Here is a 24,479-nt window from a genome sequence, read left to right as displayed (position 1 = left end):
CACTTATCACCAAACCTAATCTGATCGAAAGATACACAAAGAAGAATAAAATCTGAGTCTTTTGACCCAGAGTGCTTAAGAAGAAATGATAACCCCTTTGCTTTTTGAAGAAGAAGAAACTCCAACGAGATGCTCTAGGGACGAGTCTGCTGTCCCGTGTCTTACCCATTCATGCTTCTCTGGCGCCTTGCTGTAAGTCCGTAATCCATAATGTCCAAACATATCCGTCACTGAAAGCGTAGTATACAAAGGAGACAAACGTATAGGAGGGAAGGAAACCCTGTGGTATGTACAAGACGGCTCAAACCAGTTGAGTCCGCCATGGTGAGATGCTGCCAGAGCATCATGAAAAGGGTATTGTAGAAATCGTGACAAAGATATGAAATGAAACCGAAATGGCGATCTGGTTGTTCATCATGAAATGCGAGTTTTAAGATTCCTCAAGAATTACTCTCTCACTCTTGCGGTGCATTTGGTAAGCATCAGGAGAGTGAGTCAACTCCCTTGGGTGCACCAAGGTAGGGGTAGATGACTTGGTCTCAGCTAGACGCTCATCCTTCTCAATTGGGATGTAACCTGGTCCGCTCGGGCTGCCGTTACCTCGATGTCTCAAGCTGGGGTTGCTCTTTAGCGGGTGCAGCATCTTGCGTTGCTGGTGCGAGACGCTGATCTGGCGAGCGATGGAGATCTCAACAGCGTTACGTAAGGCCTCTTGAGCATCAGCCTCGGAAGCTTGCTTCTTGGGCGAAGCCAATGATGAAGATGGGGAGAATCGCCTCGAGGTTTCGGCGCCGGAGGACGTGATGGAAGCTGGGGGCGAGACCATGTGCCACGATGGCTCCGAAGGAGAAGAGAGTCTTCCCTTAGCTACCTGAACATCTTTCTCGTCGTCTGTGTGTTCAGGAGATTCGGGAACTGTGCCTGGTGAGGGAGTAAATGGAGACGACTGTTTGGAGTGGGTGTTGGGCGAGATAATAGGCACAGGAGGTGAGGTCTGTTTTGCGGAAGTAACGCTAATCTTCTCCGTAGACGCAGCACTGGGACGTCTGTTGAACTTGGAGACAAGGGCGGGCTGATAATGTGTAGCTTGCGCTGCGAACTTGTTGTGCTGAGATTCTGACCGCGAAACTTGGGTGACTCTTGGTGTAACTGCCTCAGGGGACTCCTCTGAGTGATAATATGATGAGTCCAATAAGGCCGGGGATGTGTTGGCTCGGAACCGAGGTGAAGGCAGAGGCTTTGAGTTATCCTGGGAAACAAAAGCTGGTGAGGGCTGTGGCGACGTTGCCCTCCGTGGTCGAAGAGACTCGTCTCGATTCTCGGCGATTGCATCCTTCACAGACTTCAGATGATCGAGAGTAGCCTGTCGTCGAGCAAGAAGTGAGGAGGCCGACCCTTGCGGTGGCTGTAAAACACTGTTAAACATGACACTATATCGATCCATTTTGATGCTAGGAATCTCAACATCTAATAGAGAGTGAGGAATAGCAGGCATCGGAGGCGGCGATGAGGGCGGCGGTGCGATTGCTTTTTCTGATCGCTTCTTGCTAGAGTCACCTCGAAGGCCTCTTAGCGACATTTTGCGGCCTATACCTCCTGAACCCGGGTCCTTCAGCTTCGCTTCCTTTGATGCCTTGCGCTGAAGAGCAGGCTTCTCCTTTGTTAGTTTTCCCGGCGATATAGGTTTCGCCTCCGCTGACGTTGGTACCGACCGAGGCACTTCAGCAATCGTCTGCGCGGGTTCTAATATAATTGGTTCAGTTTGAGATCGAATAACGATAGGTTTATGCTTTGGCATTTTTCGTGAACTCTGATCTGCTGGTGCTGAAGTCGGCATTCCAGAAGAACCTAATGATGTGGTAGAAGTATTGACACTCTCCGTCATAGATCGTTGGGGCTTCTCTGGCCGTGTGGCTCGCTTCGATTTTGATCGAAAAAGGCCCCATTTACGAGCCTTCTGCTGAGTGTCATCGACAGGCTCTGGCGCAGGCTCTGGTATCGGCTCCGGGATGTCGACGACTGCATTCATGGCTCTGTTCTGTGGATTCCAGGGCGCCGGCGCAAAGTCTCCCATTTGCGTTGGACTTCCAATTGCCATACCAACAGCAATAACACCAGTCTCACCAGAATCTATCATAGAATCCGGAGTTGAAGTTCGCACCCAAGTCGTTCTCGTCAGTGACGAGGTTCGCGGGCTGTGTTCGGGGGATGGAAGTCGGCCATGGATCGGTATATGAAACGCCGTCACGTTGCCCTTCTTTGAGCTCTTGAGAATGAGTGCAAGATCGTCTCTGGAAACCCGCTTGTCGAATGAATGTTTGGAAAGAGAATGACTGTCTGTCCAGTCGGCGGTGAAGCTTCCCCTACGACGTTGATATCCGGAGGCAGCCGATACAGTAGCAGCCCGTGACAGATTTGTAGCCATGACTGAAATCTGTCGCGCGACCGCACGAGGGGGTCGTTTTGTAAAGCGTCTAGAATAGATTGACACACAAACAGTGGGTGAAGCAAAGCAAAGCCCAATGCAGCGCGGGGGCGAGATCTATGCTTGGATTTAGAGGATAAAAGGCCTTTGTTTTGACTGATTAGTTCCCTGTATCGACAGGGTCTGACACAGAAGACGGTTCACCAAGGACCGACTTTCTCAGGGACCAGGATCCTCTTTAACAAAGCCTGCGATGATTTTTGGACAAGAACTGACCCTCGTCTCACAGGGACCACCCCGCCTTTCACGGAAGCCTATCGTATGAAGCCGTTGATGAGAATCGAGACGAATGCGGTTAAACGGCCGGCAACAAGCAGGGAACTGGGTCCAAGATGACGATGGAGTGCAAGGATGGGATGTAATAAGCGCAAGAGCAATTTCGATGTCCAAGAGCCGATCCCCGGATTGGTTGCCACGCCTCAGATGAAGCAAAATGAGATGTATGCAAACGGGCATGAGAGAGAAGAAACGTCAGCTTATCATCTGTCCAACGACAGAGATTTTGAAGAGACACCCCATTTTGACATTTACAAGGATCGGTCTTGGGAAACAAGCTAAGAGGCTTTGGTCAATGTTTGAGATTGATGGGACGACGGTTCCTGAATGCTGACTTTGAAATCTTTAACGCCCGATGGCATTGATTGCTTCAACTTTCTCTGCAACGGCTGCCACGGCCAAGGAACTACTTTGACTAGGGGGCCCCCTGTCGAAAGCATATCAAGGAGTGGGTCCTTGGGGTTCTAAGAGACCCCAGTGTCGTGTGTCAGAGTCGTCAAACCTGGAGGTTCATTTAATGCTTTGAGAGAAATAATTATGCGGTTCGTTGGTTGTCTAGTTGAGGTTTCACTGCTTGTGGCACTTTTTAGAAGTAACCTTAGCCGCCGCAACGCAACGTACGAGAGTGGTGATAATAGAGGCGCTAGCTATAATAATAGCAACGAGGCTCTATAAGCCTTGAGATGGGTACATGTACAGAAAATGTGTCTCCGTCGGCGAACGCGGCAATCTACGCGGTTGCTGGGATCTTCAACATCAACGCTGATCCCGATGACACACACAACCCATTCACACGGACTTACGGCCAAGGCTGGTAACTTCTGTAACAACAAGACTCACAGACATAATGTGACAGCGATTCATGTGGACGATCCTGAGAACTGAATCGTAGTCACCTGTCAACGAGGGACGAAAAAGGATCCGATCCCTGTAAATGTTCGTTGTCAAGAAAGACAAACAGCTAGGCTGTATTAACACGACACTGTAACCTTCCTCTCAGCCAACGAGCACTGGAAGGGTCTCGTGTACGATACCTCATTTACTGCGCCGTATTACTTTAACGGCACTTGCATGATGCTCAAGTATGGGGCATGTGCTGAGCTGGTTTTTAGATTAGAGGAACAAGCCGCGGAGTATCCCAAACAATATCCACCCTGTCACAGCCCTCTATGAAACACAAGCTTTCGAAAACTACTGCAGGCAAACCTCCACTGCAAAGCATGCAACCACCCATCAGAAGACCGTTAATCATAGCAGTGAGCGAATAAGTTGGCTGACCCGTCTTCTAGAATTTTCAGGTGGCGGCACGGAACTTGAACCTAAGTTGCGCGCGGTTCGTGGGCTGGCCATTGGCCTCACTCGGCGCGTCTGTCCAACGCTCTTCATCTCTCTTGGACAGCGGGAGGATTCAATTGCACCCGATCCATCCAATTTACAGTAGGGCTGGTTGTCGAGCTGAATCTGGGCCGTGCTCAGTAACATCGGCTGGATGGATGTATGTGCCCAAAGGGGGAAATTGAGGATATAAGGCTTCCGTTGTGAGTGATTGGATCGTCACCGAACAATAAGCGATACAGCCGTAAGAAAGGTGGAATGAAGTAAAATAATCCTCAGGGGTTTTTGCCCATTCAACTCGCCGTTTCATGTCACGGCTAGGGCCTCTACAGCTCGTCTCAGATTGCCAATTTCCAATTGTAGCACAACCAGCACGGGCCAAGGAGGAAACTAGGCTCACATACCCTAGAGAAGACAAAGTGTAGGTTCGTATCATCAGACTGTTTCCTAGAAGTCGTCTGAGCATGTCCAGAAGAGTTACATTCGAAGCTTCAGAGTGTCCTTGACGAAGGAGAACGGCGACGTCTGTTTCACTACGGGTGACTCCGGCTCCATAGAGTTATCGGCAATGCTATTGTTCTTAATACGTCTCTTAAGACATGAAACACCAAGGTTATTGGAGCTTGGATATCACCTAGGAGCTTTGTCGATGAGCTGCTGTTGAGTAAGTAAAAAGTCTCTTGAACCAATATCCGGCCTGTGCTTCGCTTAGAGTTCGTCTCTCGTGGGCCTCATTTCAAAGTTTCCTGGCTTTACTAGAAGCGTTTGGATAACCGAGATACAAACTCTGAAGACTGACTTTCGGTTACAAAATACCTGTTTGATGATGAAAGCTGGCAGTTGTGACAAGACTTAGTGGCTTGGAGCTTTCAAACGGCTCCTTACTCTCAGGAACATCTACGGACACTATTTGCTGTTTTTTCCAATAGTCATGGTCGATCTAACAGATAAATCCGACCTCAACCTAATGAAGTCAGATAGCGTTAAGCTTAAGCTCATTGACTCAACAACCAACGTTCGAGAATCAGAACCTCCATGTTTGACGGCAGTTGACCTGATCAATCTCTAAACATTGCCAGCGCTACCGAAAGCTACCCTCGTCACACGACAACTAATGCGAATATGAAACATTCGATGAACTCTCAACTGCCAGCGGTTAAGTGGGCGTTAAGCGTAACCACAATTAGATCCTCTTGCGATATTAGTTCTTGGTGTTGGCACTCGTCTACTAGGTAGTTCCTAGAAGCGAACATGGACCAAGGGCACATGAGTCTTGGCGGATATTGCCGTCTGCAGTAGCAACGGGCCGTCCAGAGTCGTTTCCCGTAGCTTCAACGCCAGTTCAAGCTCTATAGTGACGTCGAAAATCGAATAGCTTCCACTAGGTATAGGTTAGGTCCAACGATCTCTCATCTTTACTGCTGAGTCAACAGCCTCTGCGTGCCTGGATCGAACGTCACACAGGCAAGTGATCTCGGAATGCAGAAAAATGCGTGACATGAAAGCATGCTGCTGCTGATCATGCCGACCGACATATTTGAGAATCGTTGGGTTTGCAAGTACACAGTACCAGTCTCATGACTGATGTGCTGTCACCGACAAAAGTATCCAATACTCATTGGACAGCATTGGAGCTTGATAACATTTTTTGGCGGGGACTCATGGCGGCCTGGAGGGGCAAAGCTCCAAAGAATCACCACATCAGAGCAGTCGACAACCTCCCCCGCCAAAACAAACCTCACCTCTAAACCTTCTTGCCCTCGCGTCGCAACTCTCATCTTTCTCGTCCTACTTGCAACCACCCAGTTCCTATAATTTCACACATCTCACATCACTATGTCGTGGCAAGGTCAGTTTCTCACTGTCTCTACTATCCTACACCGTCCCGCTATGGATTTCCCCCTCCCCCGCCATCGTCCTTGTTCCTCATCACCGCCTCCAAATACCTCTATCTCGAAACCCTAACTTGAAGTTGGACAAAAAAGCTGACATGGTGACTTTTACATCGATATAGCATACATTGACTCAAGGTATATACAATCGATCCCATAACTCTTGATCATAAGCTATTATCATGCTTTCCGGCACGGATACCGATTGAATGCTGACATTTTCCGTCTCGATAGCCTCGTCGGCTCCGGTCACATTGACAAGGGCGCCATCATCAGTGCTGCTGGCGACAGCGCCTGGGCTTCTTCTCCTGACCTCCAGGTACAGCAAACCCTCCTTCACCGACTCAACCTCTCGGATCGATGGGCTAGCCCTTCGTTAATGAACAAAACTGACCTTGTAACCCCACTATAGCTCAAGCCTGAGGAGATGAAGGCCATCTCTGCCATCGTCGGCGGTGACTCGGCTGCCAAGGACAAGGCTTTCGCTGAGGGTCTCTACATTGCCGGCGAGCGTTACGTTATGGCCCGAGCCGAGGACCGGAGTATCTACGCCCGATCGGTACGACGCCCAACTCACGAGTCCCATCTCCTTTGACTAACTTCTTTATCACAATAGGGCCGCCTCGGTGTTGCTGTTGCGAAGACTGGCCAGGCCATCGTCATCGGCCACCACGGTGAGGCCCAGGTCGCCGGCAACGCCACCTCTACCGTCGAAGGTCTTGCCGACTACCTCATCAAGTCAGGATACTAGACATTCAGTGTGTGAGGCAAGGGTCTGGACGGAATCATCTGTGAGAAGCGCCAGGGAAACGCTGTTTGTCCGTGGAGCGGACAGTCAACGCAGCTATAACGAGCTTATGCCGAGAAGAGCGCCTTTGTTTTAGAGCACTGGGCTATGAGCTCGAGTGTGTTACCTGGGGGAGGACATTTTCCTTATTTGACCAAAAATCGGTCGGACGACTTTGTTTCTACACGATTCTGCATATAGGCAATCCGAGTGCCCTCCAGAACCTGTCACCTGTATGCCAGATTTGAAATGATCATCAAATGTCAGCCAACTCGACTCTCCATTACAACTGCTTTTATCGTTTATTCTCCGTTCGTATCCGTGATGTACAGTACTTTTGTCCATCTTATTATAGGTACTCATGATAGTTCTTTATGTCATTAACGCCGATTCCAACCCAATATTTTTTCTTGAACTCCGCCATTCAACTCTTGCTAGACGTGTGTCGTCGAATGCCTTTTACACGTGATGAATCTTGTTCTCGTTCGGGTGATGCACAAAAGTGTCTGCTAGGCTCAGGAGCATCTAAACAGGAAGCTCGGCGTTCCGTCTTCCAAGGCCTATCCTATCGACGATCATTCCAATATACGGTCCTACGACAGGCAAGCCTCGCGCGAAGCCAGCAATTGTCCCCAGGAAATCTCCAAACAGGACCACTATGCCGTATGCTTCAACGATAAACCCAATGAAGGTCCACTTCATGAAAATAAGGATCAGGCCTAGGAAGAATGCCGCCGTGCCCTTTGCTTTTTGCTTGCGGGCGAAGAACAGAAGTGTCTTTTGAGGTCCGATGATGATTGTCAAGCCGATAAGGAAGAGGATCTGTTTTGTACGTCGGTCGTTAGCAATCGCTTGTTCGCTATGATAGAGGAAGGGAAGAGGTCGTCATACATTTCCCATAGCAAGCCTGCATAGAAGTCAGCAAATAAAACCGCTAAATGATTGAATCTGTCAATACTTACATAGATCGGTCGAAGAATAGCATGACACCTCCTATCAGGAAGAAGCCTCCTAGAATAAACGTCAGCCTCCATATCTTAACCATGTGCAGGCGCAGGCGTAAACGCACCGCCGGAGCAGAAAACAACTCCAATTTCTATCGCAAACGGTCAGCTTTCGTCCATATCGAGTAATCTCCCGTCTAAGGGGTAGCGCATCGTTGCAGTGCTTATGATCGCAACTCGCGTGCCAGTGTAAGATAAGGCGTACTTTGAGTATCTGTCAACCACATCGACATCTTTGCGGTTCTGTGTATCGCTGATTTGATTGATAAATTCGATCGGTATTGATGGTTCCGATGGTAAAGCGCACAATGGAGCTTCGACTGGGAAAAGGGCGAGAATGAGAGCAGGGAGAAATAACTGAGGCCAAATTACTGAAATGTTTCCTTTTTTCGTCACCAGCTCTGCTTCCCTCGAGGACACGTTCCAGGGGTTTACATGCGATTGACAGGGCTGTTCCAAACGGGGTTTAGGTGGTGCCCGGAGCTGCTTCGTAGCTATTGGCTGTGCTGCGTGAAAGTGGGCGAGCGTGGATTGTCTTGAAATTTTGCTTAAGGACCGATCTCACAAGACTTGCAACTTTCTTCATCTTCCACTGAGAGTTGGAAATGACTCACGACTAAACGCTCTTGGCCTACGGCAATCCAATATGATTGCAGTGCAAATCACTGAAACCTTGTCAAATGGTTTTCAATCGTTTGCCAAAGAAAAAGAAGCTCGTTGAGAAACAACACGTTTGATTCATTCTATCGAACACCTCACTATACATTTCCTTCTGACAGATTTCCTGTCCCTGCCGCGACGGCCAGCGGCGCTCTTCGCCCTGGCAACTGAGATTCGTTTCTTCCCCATACGTTCTCGGTAGTCTGTCGACCTAGGCAGAGAACAAGCTCATGATCACGATTAAGCCGGAGCGTCAATTGCCATCCCTTGGCCGAAAGGCTAAGGGTGCATAGTTGGGGCTTGACTTTGTTGGTCGGACACTCCTATTTGTACTCTTAAAATGGTATCTTTGTATCACGTGCATATGTCTGGTGATTCCTCGCATGAAACCCGTAAGACAGGTTTCCGGGCCTCGTTGGTTTTTGAGGTTTTCGCAATTTCATTAAATGGGTATCCCAAACTTGAGCCATGCTCACTTAAGGACTGTATGAGCACCACGAGCCTCGAGGAACTGCTCTGCCACACCCTGAGGTAGCGTCCTAATGAGGCCAAACACTTCCTTATTGTGATAGCGAAGTCGCGTCTTGGGGTCGAGGTAGGGAGCCGGTAGTCCAGTCACGTCACAGTAGTGTTTGTTATGCGCGAGTGATGGTGCCGATTCGATGTTTGTGTAAGTGGCAGTTGGAGCCGACACACCGCCTGTTGGTTTGAGGCTCTTCTCGAGGACAAGCTTAGACAGGTTCCGCGATGCTTGTGCCAGATTTGGGGGCTCCTTGCCACTCTCGGTGGCTGGCGTGCTTGTACCGCTTGTTGAGAGTCCATCATCGGCTGGCGTAGCAATACCACTCGCGTCCATCGGCGTGCCAAGAGCTGAGGCTTCTCTTCGGGAAGCATCACCGACGATGGCCTTGAGGTTCTTGTTTCGACGCTGGTTGGGCTTCCAGGCCGGACTGCGGAAGTTCTTATGGGTGGAGTGAATGTCAAGCTTCTCTATAAGCTCTTGATGGGCGATTTGCGCCTCGGTTGGGGCGGCCATTGTGTCTTGTTTCTGGATAGCTGGTATCGAAATTTTATCGAAGTTGGCTCGAAAGGTGTCAACGGCTTTACAGACTTGTTTCGCAATCGGTGATGAATGCAGGAAAAAGTGCTTTGGTTTAAGGTCTCTTGGTTGTCGCAGTCATGAGCTTGTCGCGTTGGAGATTCTGCCGTGCTTCACCGTATTCCTAGCTTGGAGCTCTGACAAACAGCGAGGTGCCCAAACATGGCATAAAGTAAACAGAGCCTGCCACCAACTAGGAATACTGCCTCGAGCGTCTTTTTATCACATTAAAACCAATAGCCCGCTGAAATGGTAAGATTCATGAGAACTGCGACAATATATCGCTCTGAAGCCTTACCTGACTGATTTATAGGAATCCCCTCATGAGCACCAGCAGAACCTACTGCTTTCCCGTATCATTACCAATGTGGTATGTTCGGCGAAGCTGAACTCGTCAGAGATGGATACTAATGACATGTAGGAAAAGCTCAACGAAGCTGTCGTTGTTATGAATAAGAGCCTTCAGGTCAGTAGAGTTGCATTTTACATCAATTACATGACTAATACGTCGCTTCAGGACATCAATATTCAGAACATGAACGTTGAATTGGTTGCGCAAATGTTCAAGAACTACCAATCGAACGTTCTATTTCATCTGGAGGGTGAGTGTTTTTCGTATGATGATGTGTTTGCGACCGCTGATGATATTGGTTAGCCACGGACAACCTCAAGCCGCCGAACTGAGTGTCAACATGGGTGGCTTAGGCTGGAGTTTTTGCATATATGATGGCGCACGACTGTACATGAAATAATGACTTACTGCCAACTCTTCCAAAAAAGAAAGGAAGTTTTGCAAGGAATTTGACAGGAAGCTTGCTTTAGCAGAACCAAGCTTGCCTACCTTACCTTGACCTACTGTTTGCCTAAATTACCTTCCGTATAAACCTGTCTATAATGATGACAGGCCATGCTTGACAGTGTATCACCGAATATCTAATCGGGGCAAGCCAACTAAGGTATCTGACAGCCTTGCCTTGCATCTATGGAAGATATTACAATCTCTGCACGTGTTCGGCTCATTGGGAGGTCGATAGTGTGTCGTCTCTCACTGCATCACTTGCATTGTCGCGTAAGTGGATCCCGGGATTGAACGACACGGCCTAGATCAGCCTTGTAGCCTCACACCTTCTCAATTTCCAACAACGAAGCTCCGTATTTTGCGAGTCTGACAGACAATTGGCCACTAGAGTCAGACATCGACCAACCTAAACCTTTTTGTTCCTCCCGTCATGACTTCTGTCCCTTACTTGTAAACTCCATCCAACCATCCTATTCGCAATCATGGCTCCCTCGGCCATCGATGAGCCCGCCATCAAGGCGCCCGAACAAAAGACATATCCTCCCGCCAAGATCTTCCCCGTCAAGGAGACACGCTTCGAGAATTATATTGAACCTACAAAGGATGGCCGCGAACGCGCTTTGAAACAGCCTGATAGCGCTGCCATCGTCATTGATAATGGTGAGCTTCGAGTGCAAGGGGTTTGCGATGGCTGGCAATTGACATTTCATCTTTAGGATCGTCTGCCGTGCGCGCTGGCTGGTCTTTCGATTCGAAGCCAAGGTTCAGTATCCCTCCGATTATGGCCAAATACCGCGACCGAAAACTGGGCAAGACCTTTTCTTTTGCTGGCTCAGATTGCTATGCCGACACGACCGCGCGAGGTCACATTCGAGGCGCCTTTGAGGCTGGTACAGGAATTGTCAGTAACTGGGATGTGATGGAGCATGTGCTCGATTACATTTTCCTGAAGCTCGGTATGAATGACGCAGACGGTGCCATTGAAGTGCCAATTGTTATGACAGAGGCCGTTGCCAATCTCCCTTACTCAAGAAAATGTACGTGGAACGTTTCATTCCCGCAAGTTTATACTGAAGTTCTTAGCCATGACTGAAATCATCTTCGAATGCTACGGCGCGCCTTCGCTAGCCTACGGAATCGATTCACTCTTTTCATACCGACACAACAAGGGCAAGACTGGTCTCGTGGTTTCATCATCATATACATCCACTCACGTAATTCCTGTATACAACTCGAAAGCCTTACTCGGACAGGCCACACGATTGAACTGGGGAGGCTATCACAACGCTGAATATCTCCTCAAACTCATTCGACTCAAATACCCGGCCTTCGCTGGGAAGCTTAACGTCTCACAGGCAGAACACATGCTACGGGACCATGGCTATGTATCCCGGGACTATGACAATGAGCTCGCCGATTATCTCGAATGGACAGGACTCGAGGATCGCGATATTGTCATGCAATATCCCTTCACAGAAGAAGTGATTGTGCAGAAGAGTGAAGAAGAGTTGGCCAGGATAGCAGAGCGCAAGAAAGAGAGTGGACGAAGACTTCAACAGCAGGCGGCTAAGATGCGCCTGGAGAAATTGATGAAGAAAGAGCAAGATCTGGAATACTACAAGCAATTGCAAAGAAACATCACAGATCAGACCAAGAAGGAGATTCGGCGCCAACTTGACAGCAACGACATTAAAGATGAGAACCAATTGGAAAAGATCATCAGAGATTTAGAAAAGGCTATCAAGAAGGCCCGGACAAAGGACGTTGGTGGTGATCCAGAGGAGGAGCAAGAACAACCTAACTTCGATCTTCTTGACATACCCGACGACCAGCTTGATGAGGCCCAGATCAAGCAAAAGCGTCAACAGCGTCTCCTCAAATCCAACCACGAGGCTCGAGCACGTGCGAAGGCAGAGAAGGAAGCAGAGAAGGCTCGTGTCATCGAGGAAGAGCGTGCCGATACTGAACGACGAGAGAATGACCTCGAGAACTGGCTCGATGAGAAGCGTCAACGACGTGCTGAGACGCTGCAAAAAATGAAGGAACGGGAGCGACTAAAGCAGGACCTGGGCAACCGTAAATCCCTCGCCTCTCAGATTCGCATGAAGAGCATCGCCAATCTCGCATCGGACAATCCGACCAAGAAGCGAAGACGTGGCGGTGATGATGACAATTTTGGTGCTGACGATGATGACTGGGGTGTCTACCGCCAAATCGCCGTTGGTGACAACAGTGATGACGAGCATGAAGAGGAAGACCTCCATTCGACTCTCAAGTCACTAGAACAGGACCTTTTACGTTATGATCCTGACTTTGAGTACGAGCACACCCACGAAGCCCAGTCTGACTGGTCGAAGTCTCTCCTGCACGCCTTTGCCCGAGGTCCCCGACCTTTCGACCCCTCCTCACAAGCCGAGCTCAACCAAATTCATCTCAACGTTGAGCGAATCCGTGTTCCCGAGGTTGTCTTTCGCCCCTCCATTGCTGGTGTCGACCAGTCAGGCATTGTTGAGATAGCCGGTGATATTCTCAACCAGCGTCTCGGCAATGTTCCTAACCGCGATGACTTCCTTCGCGACGTCTTTTTGACAGGCGGTAACACTCTGTTCAAGAACTTTGACGATCGTGTTCGCGAGGGCCTTCGTTCTCTCCTCCCCGCTGATGCACCACTGACCGTCCGTCGTGCCGAAGACGCCCTATTAGATGCTTGGAAGGGAGCGGCTGGATGGGTGGGTACATCCGCTTGGAAGTCAGCAAAAATCTCGAAAGAAGAGTACCAAGAAAAGGGTCCAGAATATATCAAGGTTTGTCCAAATCTATTCCCCAGCGGCATGCTCTTACTAATATGTATAGGAACACGACATGGGTAACTCATATGCGTAAATTGTATAGTGATGGAAATCTGGAGTCAAAGGCGAGTTCTTTATTAGGAGCGGTTCGGGGTATGAGAATAATTTACATGTTGCGTTAATCAGGGATCTCTTGTCAAGAGTAAAAAAAAAAAAAAGCCAAAGGAGAAAACGATAGACACTTCCACACAAAACCGTCAGGCAGCTGCTGCACACTAAATGTGTTTCCCGGGACACTTATTTTTTATTACAGGAGTAGACATCTGGACTAACAAAATATAACCGTCTTGGTGATATCATCCGTAAACGTGACAGCCCAGGTAAACAGTAGCAAGGCGGAAAGGACACCGCAAGACTCGCCAAGCGAAGCCCGCAAGATCGAGGAGCCTTTGTTTCACACAAACAGACCCGAACGCCCCTCTCTTTATAAATATTAAATCACGACAATCGGTTCCTTAACGCCATAATAACAGTTGCTGAGCCCCGCGCACATGGATATCATGCGGTTCTCTAGACCGCTGGTTGTTGTGCTTGGGGTTCCTCAGAGTGTTGTAATTGCTTGTTGATCTCGTCAGCAGTCCTTGTATCCTCAGCACTGGGCTCAACTTTGAAAGGCTCAGCCTTGAAATGCGGCGAGGGATACCTTTGACGCTCGATTTGTTCCTGAGCCGCAAGACCAGCCACTGCTTGCGCAACAGCCTCCAAAGGTGTTCCTGCAGCTGGATTGCTAGGCGCAGGCTCGACATGAGGAGCAGGAGCTGTTATAGCTGGGGCCGATGCTGGCTGAGGAGGAGCAAGGTTCACGTTCGGTGGGGGCGGGGGGTAGTCGCCTGACGTCTCCAACAATCGCGTTTGCAAATGAACGACATACTCCCGAAGCGCGTAATGTTCCGCCTGCATTGCTTTGAAAGACTGTTCCATATCCGTGTAATCGCGTACCTGCTGCTCGAGCTTTTTTATGTAGCCTTCCTTTCGTTGTCGGAACGCTCTCTGAATGAATCGTTAGCCCGGGAGCTCAATTGCAAGGTGATCTGACGGCGCCAGTCAACAAGTCATCTTCGGTTGACTTACTTGTGCAGCTCGGTTCTGTGCCGCGCGCTTGGATTGGGATAGCTCCCGCTTTGCTTTGCGACCGTCTCCCATATGATCGTCTGCCGACAAAGGCGCTGGGGGCGCTGGAGCAAGTGCAGCACTTGACGGGCCAGCAGATGCGCCTGGACTATGTCCAGACGGAGGAACAATGGGCATCATGTTTGCTGTCGGTGCGTGGTTGGCTCGCGCGCGAAGATCAGGATGAATGTGAGCTTCAACTTCGCCTTTCGTGGCTAGAACTCGATGTTGGTCTTGGGAACTGGACAGATGATCGAAGCCATTCGCCGGCCGCGCAGGAGCGGGCTGTAAAGGCCGAGATTCACGAGGTCCGGGGGGAGTAGGTGAGGATGAGCCTGTCGCGTCGTGGCTCTTCAGGAGCTCGAGCTGTGCGCGCAAATGCTGCTCTATTTGGAGGGGTCGGTGTTAGCCAATGCACCCAGCACCTACGTCAACAGTAATTGAACCAGACGCGAAGCCGAGGTGGTCGAAACGAATATCGGATCCAACTGTTAAGGATAAGAACCTCCAAGTGTATTGTATATGGGATTGCGCAAACGACGCGACAAGGATGCCATTCAAATAGTAGACAGATGCAAGGAGCTCTATAGATGTCGCGATGGACCAAGGCCAAAGTGAGGCGTAGTATAGTGTAGATAATAGACAGAGCTGTAGGTCCAAATCAAGAACCAAGACGCGCTCAGGCAAGGAAATAGGCAAAGCAGAACAGGAAAGGAAAAGAGAGAAGAAGAGTTGTCTTGACTAACCTTGATTATTGGCGCCGCTGGCTGAGGAGTTCTGCATGCTTGAGCTCTGGGGGAGGAGAGTCTGACTCAGCATCCAAGTAGCAATGACCCAGGGCGGGCGATGATGATTACTACAACGAGGGGGGGGGACCTGACGCTGACTGACGGAGACGAGTGAGGAGAGAGTTCCGGCGGATGGATGACGGATTATGTAACCTGGATCCGGGACCTTTCAAGTGTGACTGTGAGTGGTGATCAAGTCGGAAAATGGCGTGGCTGGGCCGGGGAGGCTTCTTCTCTCCGCTTGCTGGACAAATTAGACGAGTCTAAACCTGGAGGAGCTAGAACGATTTGGTTATCGCTCGCTTGCTGATTGTTCGCTTCTGCTTTTGGCTTGCTCGTCCCGTGAACTCTCTGATGGCGGTTGTTACTTACGGTACTGTACGTACGGACGGAGCTCGGAGCCGTTCCTCGTTCTGCTAGGATCAATTTATCTTGCTCCCTGAAGCAAGCGTAAGTGCTGACGACGATTTTTGCGGCTGGTGCGGAAAACGCCCCCCAAAAATGTACGCGGACCGCTGTTGTATCCTGTATTAGAAGTCAAGGAGCACGTTTCAACAGGTAATATTTACTGTGTTCTTAATTTGGAGGACAGAGAAAGACGCGTAAACTGAATAAAGAAGCTGGTTTGGGTGAGGAGAATCCGGAGTCCGGGCAATAACCAGTCAAAAGTCCTGTTCGGTTTTCCTTCTTCTACTTCTTTTCCTTCTACCCCGGCACCGGTAGTTCTGATACTGGCCGCGATGGGAATAAACGACGGGTCTGAGTCAAAAGATTGGATGGATTTGCTGACTGATGGGGAGAGGGGAACGTTGTTGCAGTAGAGAAAATATTTGTCAGCGACCAACTTGAGCAGAACTGGAAGAGAAGCAAGGAGCTAGGACCACCTCAGGCATCCAATGCATGCAACCGCCTATGCCAGTCATGCACCTTCCTCGAGCTTGCGACCCCACTCGCGAGATAAATGTCCTATTCTGGAAAGTCCTGGATTTTCGAGACTTCGGGGTCCTTTCGATCTGACATTCATGGCGTATAACCACATAATACGACCTCGAATCTTGCGGTAAAATCATGCATAATCACGAATCGAGTTGAGCTACTTTTTTGCGGTGTAGGGTTGTTTTCCAAGCTGTCAATTGGTGAAAAATGACAGAACTTTATTCATGTTATAAGACCCAATAAAACACCACACTACACTGCTTATTCCATTCGCTCAATGACTCCTGTTTGGTCTCACTACTCTCATCTCAAACGCAGGTCTCTTATGATTTCCTGGGGCTACCAGTCTTCAAAAGGGCGAAACGTGTATCTGTTTGACAATTCCGGACCATGTCAGAATATGCTACTTAAGCCTGCTGGGTAGGGACACATTGTTGCCTGCCTGGCCCCCATGAGATACTTCAAACATCAGATCGATCTCCTCATGCTGCTAAACAGCCAAGACGCTTGAATTTATCCATCTCTAGAGCCATATCCAATTATATCGGCGCCACTTCCGACTCTTCCGGCCAGTGACCAGAAGAAAGGATCGAATACACGACTTGTCCAGCTTGGTCGAGCTCTAAAGCTCATGGGTCGTCCTGCTGTGATATAAAAAGAGCCGACGGATGCAATTACCAATGCTCCTTTAACCGTTATAGGTGCTTGTTAATATCCAGTGAGGGTGTGCAGCGTTTGCACTAGCTCGGGCTTCATTTCCTGGTCATTGCCATGGCCATGTATCAGATACTGGAGAATTTTTGCGTCTAGGCTGATGAGGCTTGCTTGTCCTAACCTCTTAGTTGGCCGAGACTAAGTCTCTTCAGGTCGAATACGCAGAATGGCACATTAGTGGACATTGATAGTCCCTGTAGGTTGTAAGACTGTTGAACCAAAGCTCGGGGACCATCCGTGTATGACAGAACACGGGTAGCTAAGCACTTAGAATCGAATGATCAATCAATCAATAATGGTCTCGAAAATATACTTTTCATTCCCAGCTTCAGATGGCAGTCAAGAAGACATGATCCTACATATTTGGAGTTGTTCGGTGTTAGTCGACTTTGGTATATGGTGTGTTAGTGGATACTTATGCCGCAGCCAGTCCCACTCTATGTCAGAAGTACTCATAATCTGCACCTTCTGCCACCCATCAATCAATCCTTTCAGCCTCATCCTCCAACCCACCTTCACTTACAACCTCATCTCTTGGTCGCCCTACAATGCGCCCTTCTCATATCTCACATCGTCTTCCATCTCTTTCCCGCCTAGCTTCGACGATGGCTCAACCGCAATTCTCTGCTGGCACTGATGCTGCGAGCGTTACGCCTGCGCTTAAAGCACTCACTTCCGAGGGTGGACGATGGACACTTACCAAGGATGGTGCTGCTTTGGAGAGACAGTTCAAGTTTAAGACATTCTCAAAGACATGGGTAAGCGATTGAGGGGGGGGGTACTGCGATTTATTCAAAATAGTTGAACCACCATGAAGTACGAATAGCGAGGAGTACCATCAGAGTTAACTCATCTCAGGATTTCATGACAGGAGTATCTCTACAATGCAAAATCAAGAACCACCATCCCGAATGGTCCAATGTAAACCCTTCTTCAGCTTACACCTCAATTATCATGCAGCTAACCACATTAAAGGTTTATAACACAACCTTCGTCCGCTGGACAACGCATAACCCAGCGGGACTCTCGGACAAGGACATAAGCATGGCTGCCGAATGCGATGCTCTCGCTGCACAATTAGGTGAGCTGCCTCCGGAGCCGACCGCCCCAGTTGCGGCCGAAACGGACGACCAGAGCTGTGCTATCCGTGGGTTGGCGGACCGCGCAGCTGGGGCGGCAGGAGACTGCTGTACCCCCAAGAGGAAATAGAGAGGGTGCGGCTGATCTGAAACGATGTGAATTGAATTCCTGCGAGGCAGAATTCGGTCAGTTCTTCCAACTGCGCATCCAGCTTGTAAGAAACGTATCAGTAAGCCTTTGTGGCTGCGTGTATCATTATGATACACTCTAACAACTACGGCACTACGTCACTGCGATCATGACGAGATGTCATGATACACATACAGATGGTTACTGGTGATGGTATGGTTAAAGGTCAACGAACGATGCTGATGATTAAATATGTCTAAAGCCTCTCCAGGGCAAGTTTTTATATACAAGCGTAAAAAGTCGTTCTTAGTTAACATCCCCAACGCCATGCGAATGCTCGAGCCGCGAGTTTAGCGACGGAGACAATGTATGCCCGGTTTGCGAACAGTCTAAGTCTTCATGATCAACACCCTCTTCATTTTATTTCCGGTCGTGAAATCCCTGAGTCGGACTCGATTCACCGCGATCGATTAACTGTCGTCGTACCAGGTTTTCTTTGCAGCACTCTATTGCGCCTTCTTGGCCTTGATCTGGGCAAGCTTCTTCTCGCGACGGCGCTTGTGAGCCTCGGCGCCAGCCTCGGTGTCCAGGCAGTAGTCCCACCAGCGGAAGCTGGAGGCGTAGTTGCCAATGAACTTCTCGTGGTGAAGATCGTGGTGGGCAGCACCGGCCCAGACGGGAAGGAAGTGGCGCAGACTCCAGGGGAAGTCGTAGCCACTGTGAGAGTCGATGGCCTGGAAAAGACGGAGGACGATCCAGGTGTACATGGTGAAGAGGTGGAGCTCGCCAGTAATGGCAAGGAGGACAACGGGGCATCCAACGACACCAATTCCGAGGAGAGCTGTTTCGATGGGCGAAGCATACTCAGCGGCGAGACCGAAAGGAGCAGAGTAGGTGTGGTGCATCTTGTGGATGGCTTTGTAGAGAGGACCGTAGTGCAGAGCACGGTGGAACCAGTAGTGCCAAGCATCCTCCATGACGAAGCAGATAGCGATCTGGAGAGCCATCTTCCAGACGGGAGGGAAGGGCACACCGTAGTCCATACCGAGGTAGGTAGCGACGGGGTGGAAGAACCAGATCTGAGGAAGTTCGGCGGTGAAATGGCTGATTAGAACGATGGCGGCGCAATCCCATTGCTCCTTGAGAGTAGGAACCTTCTGCTTCTGAATTCTAAATTGTTGGAAATAAGGGATGTAGTCCATCATCATATAGGGAATACAGCGGCCGAAGTAGACGAGCTCGTGAAGAACGAAACTCATGATGCCGGTTGCGAGGGTATCGTTCTGCATCCAGAGGTACCAAGCCTGAGTTGATTGTTAGTATTGTTGTATTTTCGCGACGTTGGATCGGGTTGGACATACGGCCCAGAGCTTTTCAACAATGTTGAGCTGGACATTGTACTTGGAGACCTCCTCGAGGACAACAAAGTAGTCCTTGGTCTGGTTAAAGGACGCGAAGGTGGTCGCGTTTCTGCAAAAATCGATGTTAGAAGGGGCTGTTCAAAACATTGGCGTGTTCGAATGGCAATATCAGGGAGGCTACTCACAGCGCATCCATGGTGAAATTAGTAAACTTATGGCAAAGTAGACTGAATAGGGACCTTCTAGGTAAAGAAGAAAGACACCAGCAAACACCGGGTCCAGTCAAGAGTCGTCGGAGAGGCGGCTCTTGTTGTAAAAGAGGAGTGTTGACAATGGTGATGGCGGTGGTGAAAAGGAGAACAGACGGCGGCTGTTGGGGAGGTTTTATCATTTCCTCGATTGCCCGGCCCAGAGAATCTCTAAGGGGGGTCCCATCCAAAATGGTGGGCAGCGGGCCTTGGCCTGGCCACACGCCCATTACAGGCATTCAATTCACTAACTTTACGGAGATTTACAGCCAGAGAAGCAAACGGACCACCTGCTCTTGCACCGTCTCGGTACGTACCGTTGCGAAAATTGCACCAGGAACGACGCCTCAACAGAGTATTCACACACCTTGTAAGCCAAAGGTGGTAATATGAATCTCCCAAGCCCTGTGACAGCCAGCCATTCACGACACAGGACCCCTGGGCTTTCGTTGGTCTGTGCGCGATACCAGATGGAAGAAAGAAATGGTTCCAGAATGAGACCACTATCAAATTGTCCTCCCGGCTTCCGGGCCCATCTACATGCCTCAGCACCAGTCAAAGCGAATACATATCGCTTTAGCATTGTCACCGCCTGAAAAGAATCGTATGTGTGTTTATCGACTTTACGGGGATCTCACGGGAATTTGAGGAATCTTCTCAGATCATTTCGAGGTCCCTGGTATTGTCATTTTTCTTCCCTTGTCAAGGGTCCAGCACTTTGAGGGGGACAGCCCGTCTCTTTTACACACTGCCATTGAAAGCGGTGAAGATCGAAATCAGACCCAATTCGGCCATTGCCACGACTTGTGATTGGCCTACGAGCGACGTCTGTTACGCATATTGAATTGATCTAGATTTGGTTCCTGTAACGCAAAATAACACAGAGTGTTCATGTTTCAGTCTCTGGAGCACCCTTGTTGCTGGCATGTCCCTATCCTAATCACAACAGGTGATTTTTACATTGAACGCGTCCTGTATGGATCAAGTGGCAACATTCAACACAGGGATTTTCAGTCTAGGATCTCATCAAACAAAGCATTGCCGTGAAAGCTCCATCGGATGGCGCTCTCCCGGACGCGAGAGATTTGGAGAAAGTGGTGTGTTGTAAGCAGCGGGTTCAGAAGCGGCCTTTGCGGCCAAATTTTTGAGGTTAGATGGTTACTCATCGATAGAGTGCAGATCGCGCCAGGGGCAAAGTATTAGATTATCAACCGATCTACTGGGTCAGAATCAGCCGCCCCTTGCACCAATCGCCCAGTTCCGATGATCTCATGAGGCGTGTCTCTTTTTCGTTTTCGGCTCTCGATTTTAGAAGTTCTGCACGTTCTTCAACGCCTCTCCCGCTCGTTCTCGCTAACATTATGAAGTTGTTGCAATTCCAGCAATTCTTGATTGTTTCTTCACATGTATTCCGTTACATCCAATCGGGCACCTTGCAATTGAAATCTTTGTTTTTGACAAAAGATGGTATGACTTGGTTTTCACTGTTCTGTTATGTTCATTTGCTTTTAGATGAAGTACACACGCATTCCAGCTTGGGTTTAGTGTCTCCGTACTCGGTATTTGAGTACGACCCGAATACGAGGAGAACCTAACAGCAGCGCCGTCTAAAACGGTCTACATTTTAGGGTCTAGGTTAGCCTGCGATTTTATTATCAGTTTGTATGCCCGTGAACGCTTAGTCTTGTATATATGGCTCTGTCTTGGAACTGTTGCAAGCTAGATCTATCGGTTTAGATTCCAATATATCTTTGAGATAAGTTGTCTATTATATTTAGCCTATCAGTGTTTCACTTCACTCTTTAGCTCAGAAAGATTTGCTATCAATATGCAACGCAAAGCAATCACTAAAGCAGCATGGCGGGTTCCATTTTCTCCTATAGAGAATCATCTGAAACTCGAATATCGTAACACTGGAAATATATGTCCAAAGAACATATTCATAGCCACAGTTGATCATGGCATTCTCTTCCACGCATTTGGACAGCGGCAAAATCTAAGTGAACTGCTGCCGAATACGAATAAGTCTCTAATCAGCAACCACACCTTCTTTTCAAGCTTGTGAAACGTCATATTGTGGTTAGATCATTATGCAATGCATTGTGCAAGGAAAGCTGTGTAATTGATGATTACAACGGGTGTCAGCCTTGCAACCATTCAATCCCAGTTTAACTCTGCATCTCGCAACATTTTTGGTTGTTTTCTCATGTACGGAGCCGGGCTGAGCTGATCCGTGTGGCATGATGCAATAAACGTTCCCCACATTTGCTCATCTCCCGCCCGCATTCGTGTTTCGTGTTTGGAGCTTGAGGTACAAGCTCAAGCATACACTCACACTTCTCACCCTCGTCTCGCTTCCATCCGCACGCGATTCGACGCCCGGCGCCAGTTGCGCAGCCCTGCCCCGAATTCTCCGTCGAGCCCCCGTGACTCGGCGCTCATCATCCGGCCAAGAAGCTGCTGGCACCGCCGTTGTCGTTGTTGTCACCCCCGGGTCGTTCGCCGAGCTCTCCACCGATTTTTCGGAGCTACCGTCCCGTCTCATTCCGCGTTATCCCCGGTCTATAGTTGCTCCCTGCAACTTCAGCTGCTGCTGACAGATGCCGTGCTTCACACATCAGCCTTGTCGTTACCAGATCTAAGCAAGCTCATCCTTGGTCCTACCATGACGCTTGTCTCCGAGTTCGTCAACCTCAACACCTGGGCCCTGCTACTATTGCCCCTCACCTTACATAATCCGTCGAGTTACTAACCCTGCTCATAGCCAAGTACGGCGGCTTGATGCCTATCTTGACCGTCTTCCAGTTTTATCCGAAGTTGCTTCAGAGGATGATCAGTCAGAGACCGAAGAGCATGGGTTTGCTGTAGCTACTGCCTTCTCATCCCCGCGTCTTGATCACTTGCTCCGTACCATTCAGTCATTGAGTACTACATCATCCTCGCAACCTCTTCTGCCGGCATGGCGCATCAGGGATCTTCTCATATCATCTGATATCCCTACATCTGCCCACCTCTCAGTGAGAGAGGCACAACCAGGTGATGAGGCTAGAAGCCCTTATGAGAATGAGCTGGAGTGGCTGCTTGTGAGCAAGGCCACCATTCAACTCCATGGCGTTGTTCTCAACACACTCCTGGATCAAATTGTCCCTCTCAATGATGACATCTGGTACTGGGATGATGTTTTAGGCTCGTATTCCTACAGCAGCCTCTATGCTGTCCAGAGTTCGCCTTTGCGTGTCTGGGCATGGTCCCAAGAAGTCTACACTGCAACCAAGTTACGCGTTCAAGCTGGTTCTCTTCATCATGCCCCGGGTGAACTTGTGGATTCCACGACATCAAGTCTGTCGCAGCAATGGACGCAGTTTTATGGTATCGTGCATGATAGTATCCGGGAACGATCAATTGCCAATATTCAACGGAGGGTTTTGTCGCCTGTTGCGTTATCTCGATCCGAAGCACGACGCAAACAGGCCCAGCTCAAGAAACTTCGTGAGATAACGGCAAGCGGACTTGGTGTACTGATGGATGAAGGCCTGCAATTCGGCCTCGACGACGATAAGGCTGAGCTTCAGGACCACCACGATCTCAAGGGCGTCGTCGAACGTAGTGTTGCGCTTATCGATATGGTTCTCAAGGAAGTTTCTACCCTGGACGTCAATATTGGCGATTTTGAGGACAAGGTGTTTGCTGGTGTCGAGGAAGACCCTGAGCTTTCTGTTCACATCGAGGATAGCAACACCGCTGATCGTCCAGCCATTCTAGCCCGACGACTGCTCAGCATTATCGACAAGTCCCTCCCTGAACATCTCACTGCAATGCACGCCCTGGCTAAGGAAAATGGTCGACCTTCGACTCTGATTCGATACTGGCTCCCTGCGATTGTTGGTCTTCTCTCTTCGACAACTGTCTTGCGTATTCTGGTCAACCGGAAGGCCGACATCATCGAGTGGTTCGTTGGATTTGGTGAAACTGTTCGTGATTTCTGGTTTAACTGGGTTATTGAACCGACGTCAAAGATTATCTCAACCATTCGGCACGACAAAACCAGCGAGATCGCAATCATGAGTAGGGATAGTCTTAAGGCGGACCGTGAGAGTCTCGAGCGTATGGTTGTTGACTTTGCCCTCGATAAGCCTCACTTTGCCAATGAAACTGGTAGCACCTTGACTGAGACTCAAGTTGCTGATATCCGACACAAGGTTGCCGAGGGTGATGTCACTCCGGTGCTCCGAGCGTTCGAGAAGGATTTGCGAAGCCCTTTCATGGGCACTATCCGTGGAGATCTTGTTCGATCACTCCTCATTCAGGTTCAGAAGACAAAGGTTGACCTTGAGGTCGCCATGACTGGCATCGACTCCCTTCTCAAGAGCCAGGAACTTGTCTTTGGTTTCGTTGGTCTTACTCCCGGTGTCCTCGTCTCTTATAGCATGTTCCAGTATCTGCGCGGTGTTTTTGGCGGCCGCTCTGGCCAACGTCAAACCCACAAAGCTGGCAAGGCCATCCGTGTCCTCCGCAACGTAGACCGCATTCTCTCCGAGGCCCGACCTACAGAGACCAATCTTCTCTCTTATAAGGACCACGGTCTCTTGCTTTCTGAAGTTCATATTCTGAGAGACCTCGTTGATAAGCTCATGCCCCGTGAAATCGCGAGGGAGTTCCTTGAGGATCTCGATGATTTGTCAAACATGAAGGGTATTCAGTTGCAGACCAGGGCACTGGAGCGTATTCGTTGGGCTTATGCGAGATGGCTTCACTAGGCCATCCATGAAAGGTGTTCGTCACAGGTCCAACGACAGCATGTATACTAGCCCTTGCTGGGCAGGTAAAATAGCACCAATGTACTTATACACATAGGTAGATTGCATAAACGAGTCATGATTAGATGGACAAACCCCTTTGATTGGCGCTGGACCTTCTGGAACTGTAG

At 49.4% G+C, this 24,479-nt stretch overlaps 10 protein-coding genes across 10 annotated transcripts; 5 read left to right on the top strand and 5 right to left on the bottom strand.

The window, feature by feature from the left end:
• Positions 1-430: 430 nt before the first annotated feature.
• On the bottom strand, positions 431-2,425 carry FOBCDRAFT_238896 (uncharacterized protein; the record flags this gene model as incomplete). Its single annotated transcript, XM_031179249.2, has 1 exon — positions 431-2,425. One exon carries the CDS (start codon positions 2,423-2,425, stop codon positions 431-433), a length of 1,995 nt encoding a protein of 664 aa, XP_031045136.2.
• A 3,382-nt stretch (positions 2,426-5,807) lies between these two features.
• On the top strand, positions 5,808-6,944 carry FOBCDRAFT_29203 (profilin). Its single transcript, XM_031179250.3, has 5 exons — positions 5,808-5,945; positions 6,111-6,126; positions 6,223-6,307; positions 6,401-6,547; positions 6,605-6,944. Exons 1-5 carry the CDS (start codon positions 5,933-5,935, stop codon positions 6,737-6,739), a joined length of 396 nt encoding a protein of 131 aa, XP_031045137.1. The 5' UTR covers positions 5,808-5,932; the 3' UTR covers positions 6,740-6,944.
• Positions 6,945-7,300: 356 nt separating this feature from the next.
• FOBCDRAFT_272536 (Got1/Sft2-like family-domain-containing protein) lies at positions 7,301-8,012 on the bottom strand (the record flags this gene model as incomplete). Its single annotated transcript, XM_031179251.2, has 5 exons — positions 7,301-7,597; positions 7,667-7,682; positions 7,738-7,786; positions 7,845-7,871; positions 7,985-8,012. The coding sequence occupies 5 exons, from the start codon at positions 8,010-8,012 to the stop codon at positions 7,301-7,303; spliced, it is 417 nt and encodes a 138-aa protein (XP_031045138.1).
• A 693-nt stretch (positions 8,013-8,705) lies between these two features.
• Positions 8,706-9,584, bottom strand: FOBCDRAFT_29200 (YL1 nuclear protein C-terminal domain-containing protein). The gene has a single exon (XM_031179252.3). The coding sequence runs from the start codon at positions 9,473-9,475 to the stop codon at positions 8,912-8,914; it is 564 nt and encodes a 187-aa protein (XP_031045139.1). The 5' UTR covers positions 9,476-9,584; the 3' UTR covers positions 8,706-8,911.
• A 77-nt stretch (positions 9,585-9,661) lies between these two features.
• FOBCDRAFT_220700 (DASH complex subunit Dad4) lies at positions 9,662-10,441 on the top strand. The gene is made up of 5 exons (XM_031179253.3): positions 9,662-9,790; positions 9,852-9,908; positions 9,960-10,004; positions 10,056-10,140; positions 10,194-10,441. Exons 1-5 carry the CDS (start codon positions 9,788-9,790, stop codon positions 10,220-10,222), a joined length of 219 nt encoding a protein of 72 aa, XP_031045140.1. The 5' UTR covers positions 9,662-9,787; the 3' UTR covers positions 10,223-10,441.
• A 378-nt stretch (positions 10,442-10,819) lies between these two features.
• FOBCDRAFT_291693 (uncharacterized protein) lies at positions 10,820-13,333 on the top strand (the record flags this gene model as incomplete). The annotated part of the gene is made up of 4 exons (XM_031179255.3): positions 10,820-10,997; positions 11,054-11,374; positions 11,421-13,141; positions 13,191-13,333. The coding sequence occupies 4 exons, from the start codon at positions 10,820-10,822 to the stop codon at positions 13,218-13,220; spliced, it is 2,250 nt and encodes a 749-aa protein (XP_031045142.2). The 3' UTR covers positions 13,221-13,333.
• A 363-nt stretch (positions 13,334-13,696) lies between these two features.
• On the bottom strand, positions 13,697-15,079 carry FOBCDRAFT_272532 (uncharacterized protein; the record flags this gene model as incomplete). The annotated part of the gene is made up of 3 exons (XM_031179256.2): positions 13,697-14,176; positions 14,258-14,682; positions 15,043-15,079. The coding sequence occupies 3 exons, from the start codon at positions 15,077-15,079 to the stop codon at positions 13,697-13,699; spliced, it is 942 nt and encodes a 313-aa protein (XP_031045143.2).
• A 2,026-nt stretch (positions 15,080-17,105) lies between these two features.
• FOBCDRAFT_220692 (pterin 4 alpha carbinolamine dehydratase-domain-containing protein) lies at positions 17,106-18,198 on the top strand. Its single transcript, XM_031179270.3, has 3 exons — positions 17,106-17,492; positions 17,593-17,655; positions 17,710-18,198. Exons 1-3 carry the CDS (start codon positions 17,283-17,285, stop codon positions 17,941-17,943), a joined length of 507 nt encoding a protein of 168 aa, XP_031045157.2. The 5' UTR covers positions 17,106-17,282; the 3' UTR covers positions 17,944-18,198.
• A 251-nt stretch (positions 18,199-18,449) lies between these two features.
• Positions 18,450-19,500, bottom strand: FOBCDRAFT_272530 (fatty acid hydroxylase superfamily-domain-containing protein; the record flags this gene model as incomplete). Its single annotated transcript, XM_031179271.2, has 3 exons — positions 18,450-19,247; positions 19,305-19,413; positions 19,490-19,500. 3 exons carry the CDS (start codon positions 19,498-19,500, stop codon positions 18,450-18,452), a joined length of 918 nt encoding a protein of 305 aa, XP_031045158.2.
• Positions 19,501-21,825: 2,325 nt separating this feature from the next.
• Positions 21,826-24,458, top strand: FOBCDRAFT_220687 (ATP synthase regulation protein NCA2-domain-containing protein). Its single transcript, XM_031179274.3, has 2 exons — positions 21,826-22,234; positions 22,317-24,458. The coding sequence occupies exons 1-2, from the start codon at positions 22,218-22,220 to the stop codon at positions 24,307-24,309; spliced, it is 2,010 nt and encodes a 669-aa protein (XP_031045161.2). The 5' UTR covers positions 21,826-22,217; the 3' UTR covers positions 24,310-24,458.
• The last annotated feature ends 21 nt before the right edge of the window (positions 24,459-24,479 follow it).

This window comes from Fusarium oxysporum, chromosome IV, assembly GCF_013085055.1.
Source record: "Fusarium oxysporum Fo47 chromosome IV, complete sequence".
NCBI lineage: Eukaryota > Fungi > Ascomycota > Sordariomycetes > Hypocreales > Nectriaceae > Fusarium > Fusarium oxysporum.
This window is presented reverse-complemented; position numbering and strand designations above follow the sequence as displayed.

Bases quoted from the DNA above. Each gene is read 5' to 3' on its own strand.
- FOBCDRAFT_29203 (XM_031179250.3), top strand. The intron at 6,308-6,400 runs GTACAGCAAACC...ACCCCACTATAG, and splicing joins CTTCTTCTCCTGACCTCCAG to CTCAAGCCTGAGGAGATGAA. The intron at 6,548-6,604 runs GTACGACGCCCA...TTATCACAATAG, and splicing joins GGAGTATCTACGCCCGATCG to GGCCGCCTCGGTGTTGCTGT.
- FOBCDRAFT_220700 (XM_031179253.3), top strand. The intron at 9,909-9,959 runs GTATGTTCGGCG...AATGACATGTAG, and splicing joins CCCGTATCATTACCAATGTG to GAAAAGCTCAACGAAGCTGT. The intron at 10,005-10,055 runs GTCAGTAGAGTT...ACGTCGCTTCAG, and splicing joins TTATGAATAAGAGCCTTCAG to GACATCAATATTCAGAACAT.
- FOBCDRAFT_220692 (XM_031179270.3), top strand. From the start codon at position 17,283: ATGCGCCCTTCTCATATCTCACATCGTCTTCCATCTCTTTCCCGCCTA. The intron at 17,493-17,592 runs GTAAGCGATTGA...AACTCATCTCAG, and splicing joins AGACATTCTCAAAGACATGG to GATTTCATGACAGGAGTATC. The intron at 17,656-17,709 runs GTAAACCCTTCT...ACCACATTAAAG, and splicing joins ACCATCCCGAATGGTCCAAT to GTTTATAACACAACCTTCGT.
- FOBCDRAFT_29200 (XM_031179252.3), bottom strand. From the start codon at position 9,475: ATGGCCGCCCCAACCGAGGCGCAAATCGCCCATCAAGAGCTTATAGAG.